Source organism: Frankliniella occidentalis, unplaced genomic scaffold (assembly GCF_000697945.3).
Source record: "Frankliniella occidentalis isolate FOCC.00 unplaced genomic scaffold, Focc_3.1 Scaffold398, whole genome shotgun sequence".
Classification (NCBI taxonomy): Eukaryota; Metazoa; Arthropoda; class Insecta; order Thysanoptera; family Thripidae; genus Frankliniella; species Frankliniella occidentalis.
Window position 1 is genome coordinate 148,446 of NW_026267520.1, and position 4,559 is coordinate 153,004.

General features: G+C 56.3%; 2 protein-coding genes across 2 annotated transcripts in view; both read left to right on the top strand.

The window, feature by feature from the left end:
• Positions 1 to 3,611, top strand: part of LOC113206362 (diacylglycerol kinase eta-like) — a 78,330-nt gene extending 74,719 nt beyond the window's left edge. Inside the window, exon 5 of the mRNA XM_052274494.1 lies at positions 3,492 to 3,611. Within this exon, the coding sequence (XP_052130454.1) occupies positions 3,492 to 3,596 (105 nt within the window). The 3' untranslated portion in view covers positions 3,597 to 3,611. The remainder of the gene's footprint in view (positions 1 to 3,491) is intronic.
• Positions 3,612 to 3,677: 66 nt separating this feature from the next.
• Positions 3,678 to 4,559, top strand: part of LOC113206358 (diacylglycerol kinase eta-like) — a 17,582-nt gene continuing 16,700 nt past the window's right edge. The window contains exon 1 of the mRNA XM_052274484.1: positions 3,678 to 3,685. Within this exon, the coding sequence (XP_052130444.1) occupies positions 3,678 to 3,685 (8 nt within the window). The remainder of the gene's footprint in view (positions 3,686 to 4,559) is intronic.

Below are 4,559 nucleotides of genomic sequence, written 5' to 3' on the forward strand. Positions count from 1 at the left end.
CCCCGCCCTACCCCACCGCGCCCTACGCCGCGCCACGCTTCGCCGCACTAGTAGTAAGCGCTGCTCCGCCTGCAGCCCAAGCTGGAATTCCCCCTGGCCAAACACTCACGCGCCACTCTGCTGGAGCCAAAGTCGAAGCAACAGCAGCAGCAGCGTTGGGGTTGGGGTGAGCAGGTATGGGCCCGGCCCGCCCGCCAGGACCTTCTGTAGGTGAATGCATATAGATATACTCACTCTGCCCCCCCAGCCCAGTCAGGGTCAGGTCCGGGGGGTTTGAATGACGGCGCAATGTGTTTGCTCAATAAAGGCGCAGGGCCTCGGAGGCCCGTGCGCGCAAGTCAGGTATTGACAGTCCGGCCTGTCTCTGTGGTCGATTGGTAACTGGGCCTCCCTGACTCGAAGCAGGCAAAGCCGCGCCAGCCCGGCCCCCGCGCCCCGCCCAGAGAAGGGCTCATGAGCAAACAGAACGGGGCGTGTGATCTGGAAAATCTTTTGTTTACTTTTCGATGGAAACGCGCACCCTACGGCAGTCTGTGAAATCCGCTTCGGCGATGGCTGTATTTCACTTGCATTTTTCATGTTATTTGTGTAAAGAAGTTTTTTAAAAGCTCCACTCCATTTTGAAATCTTTACTCTTTTCAACCCGCCCCTCTGCTTTGAAAAGGAAATGGGCGTCCGACGTCTGTCTGTGTCACGAGAAGGATATAAGCCAGAGATTTGTTTGCTTAAAGCTATTACAAACTTGTGCATGTACGTACAACATATTCCGATTTAATGTCGAGCCGTGATTCTCTCTCCCCCCCCCCTCTCTCTCTCTCGTACAAAAGAGACGCAAATGTCTCCGAAAACTTTCCAACTTCCCCGAAAAGGAAAAGGAAACATTTTCCCCTGTTGTTGGTTGACTCGTCTCTAGTGTGTCGTGCCGGTCCGCCCCGCCCCGCGGCTCTGCGTGCGTCGCCGGCCTCGACCAATTCACGGGGGGAGGACGCCCCTTGTGCAATGGCCTTCGCCCCGGACCTTGCGAAAAAAGGGGGAAAGCAGTACCTGCCGTGCTACGACCGCCTTTTCACGGAAAATAAACGAAAATAATTTCCACGTTGTCCAATTAAGTCGTAAAAGAATACATCCAAATCGGGAAATGGAAGACAAATTATGTCCGTGCATTTCAATGCATTTAAAGTTATGGGATGGCTGGTTCTGGTTAGTCCGTCCTATCCCCTATCTCCTTCTGAACACCTTGTCCAGTGCCTGCCTGACCCTGGACGATCTGACGCAACTCCTGCTGAGTCGGCCATATATAGACTTCGGTTTTAATCAAGTTTCCCTGCCTTTTTAAGGGGTACGAGTCGTGAAACGGGCCGCTTCGACGGGGTGCCTGCGCATCGACCGAGCCAGCAGGGCGGGGCGGGGCTTGGGTGTGTCGAGTAACTCCGCGGTTTCCTGGGTGGGACGAGGCGGGGCGGGCTGTGCCCGTGGGAGCCTGTCGGACTCGCGGCCCCGCCCCGCGCCTAGGCCCGCGTGACCTCTTGCCCTGATTTTTTTCCCTTTTGCTTTCTTTACTCGCTGAAAGCCTTTCTATACCATTCCAGGAGAAGGGGGCGGGGCAGTGCATCCCCCACTGCGTTCTAAGAAATGAACTTCACCCCTTCACCCCTTTCCCCCTCCCCCCAGCCATAAGAACTTCTCGGGATTCCAGAACGACCGCCATAGACGGATAGCTCGGCGAGTCCCCCAGACCGGAGCCGTAGCGTCATCACCGCCATTCCATCATCATGCCTGTGCGGAGAGACGTCGGGGTGACAGTCGTCATTTCGAAAATCATTTGATATCATTACATTGCAAAATGATAAACATCCGTAATCATTTCATTCGCTAATGATGGGTGACTATCTGGCACAGGGATGACACCGCGCGCTAGCCAAACGCAATGCAGGAAAAGCGTCCGTTTCCGTTTTGCCCCGAGTCTTCAGTGATTATGTATCTGGTAGTGTATATGGGAGGAGGGGCTGCTAGTCCAGAGAGGGGCCTCGCGGACCGGAAGACCGGAAGTGGTCCGATAACGAGTCCACTGAACTTATCTCCTGGAGGAAATGCTTGCGGTCGAGCCGGTCCAGTGGCCTACCCCCCCCCCCCCACACACACACACACATTCCCTCTCGCACCCGTTCCTGTAGCTCTCAGCTCCTCTCACTTGCCCAGAGATGCGATTTCCGTCCGCCGCCCAGCCCAGACAGACCCCAAGCTCCCCGCCCTCGTCGTCCTCGGCGTCCTGCTCGGCTCGGCGCGGGGGGGCCTCGGGCCTCCCCGTATCGGTCACGGCCGTGTCGGGGGGGGGGGGGGGTCCCCGCCCCCCAATGAGGCGCGGCGCCGCCCGCCCGGCCAAGGTTTTGATTGACTGCACAAGGACGCCGTCTTCCTCGATATAGGCGACGCGAACCGGCCGCGCGCAGCTCGATCAGAGAGAGAGAGGGGGGGGGGATACAGCAACAAGACGCAGGACGATGACGCATCCATTTCGCATTGGGAGTGCCACACCCACACGCACGTGTGTCAGGGTCAGGGGAGGTTTGCGAGGAGCCACCGCCCGGGCACACCTGCAGTGTGCCTCGGCATTGCTATGTGTTCCGGGGCGGCCTTTGGGGGCAGTGGGCTGGTGCTGGTGGGGCAGTGGCAGGGCAGGAGGAGGCCAGAGCCCGCCGCCGCCGCCGCCTAGGCTGCTGCCCAGCAGCACGGGTTAGCCAGACTAATCACAACGGGGGGATGGAGGGGGCGGGATAGTAGAGCTAGGAGGGGGAGGGGCACCCAGCCTCTCCCCACCCCAATCACCCCCTAAGTAGATGACGGGCCCCTGCAAGTTAGGCAAGGAAAAGGACCCCTCCTGCTTCCTAGAGGAGAGGAGCTGCAAAAGGAGGGGGGGGGGGTAGGGGCACGTTCCCTGGTCGTCCGGCCCGCCTGCCCGCCTTGGGCAGGGCCGAGGCTACAAAATCCGGTCCTGGGAAAAGGCCACCAGGGGGGAGGGAGAAGGAGCGCCATGGGAAACACCCAGGGCACACCTTCACAGCCGCAGTCGCCGGCGCCCTACACGATTACACGACCTAAGCAGAGATTTAATTCGAATCGCGTGTCAGTCTCCCCCTCTTCTTCTTCTTCTTCTTCTTCTTCTTCTTCTTCTTCTTCTTCTTCTTCTTCTTCTTCTTCTTCTTCTTCTTCATCATCATCATGTCACTGTGAAAAATTGTCGTACCGGGTACAGGAAAATTTTCCATGGAAGAAGTCGTACAAGTACAGTCTAAAATTGTACAATTTACTAGCCCTATGTATCGACTTGGAATCGAATATCGAGCGACAGCGGGAGGTTGTACATGTACGACTGGTATTGTTAATGGCAAATTACAAAATATATCGTACATGTACAAATATATTTCTCACAGTGGTTGAGTGTATCCCGGTTGTTATTTTGTACATTCTCTTTACCATTTTTTTTGTCGCAGGGTGGAGACCAGCATGACTTCTTGTCGGGGCAGCACCACTGGTACGCCTCTTCTCACGCTCGCCCAACCTACTGCAACGTGTGCCGCGATGCGCTGTCAGGTTAGTAACATTTTCAGAGAAATACGCTACTCGCCATTTCTAATCGTAAAACAAAGTCACAACTTTACACCCCCTGTGTCCTTAGTATGTACAGGTGTGTCATTAATTGAAATGCCTACTGTAGTTTTTCGAAGACTTTCGAACACCTGCACGATCAAACGGCGAGAAATTTTGCTGCCTCCATGCATTTTAACGCGTCTGGAGGTTCCAAAAGTTCACAGTGGTGTGAGGCTCTGTCTTTTTTCCTCCCAGTCAGTGGGGAGCCTTGGAAGTCCACCTAAAGTCAAAGGTCACTCTGAAGTGCGCGATCCAGAGTTGCAGCGTTTCGTTCGGCGCGCTCGCGGTCGGGTTTTCGGTGCGGCTGATGGGACTAGCCACGTGCCGCGCGCGCTGCAAGGGAACTGCTATTTGTTTGGAGCCGCGACACGTCACGGCGTGCCGTAAAACTGCAACATTGTCTGGCGGTCGGGGAGGCGAGGCCGTTTAGTGGAGCCGCGCCCGAGCCCAGCGCCGCCGGGACCGGCACGAGCTAGTTAAAGCCCTGCCGACCCGGGCTCCGGTACTCATCAGGAAAATGAGCTGTTTTAGAACTAAGTCACCCTAGACAAACTATAATTAGACGATACCCCACAAAAAGCCGTGAAGGTGCTGACAAAATGTTTCCGGTAGTTTTAACTCCTTTGCTTTGTAAAAGGTACTAAAACCTTAGCACCCTTTAGAGGAGTAACTAGAAACCCTTTTTCTGTGCCACTGGGAAGCTCTGTGAAAATAAGAGCACGAAAAATAGCGATTATCTCGTTCCCTCCCGCTCTCAACCTCTTTCGGTGGCGAGCAGCACCTGCATGCTCTCTGGTGAGGCTAGCGCGCCGGCGGCACGGGTGCGCTCGCGTTGCCTACCGCCCAGGCGCCTGCCGCGTGGGCCAGCCCGCGCGACACGGGTGCGCTCGCGTTGCCTACCGCCCAGGCGC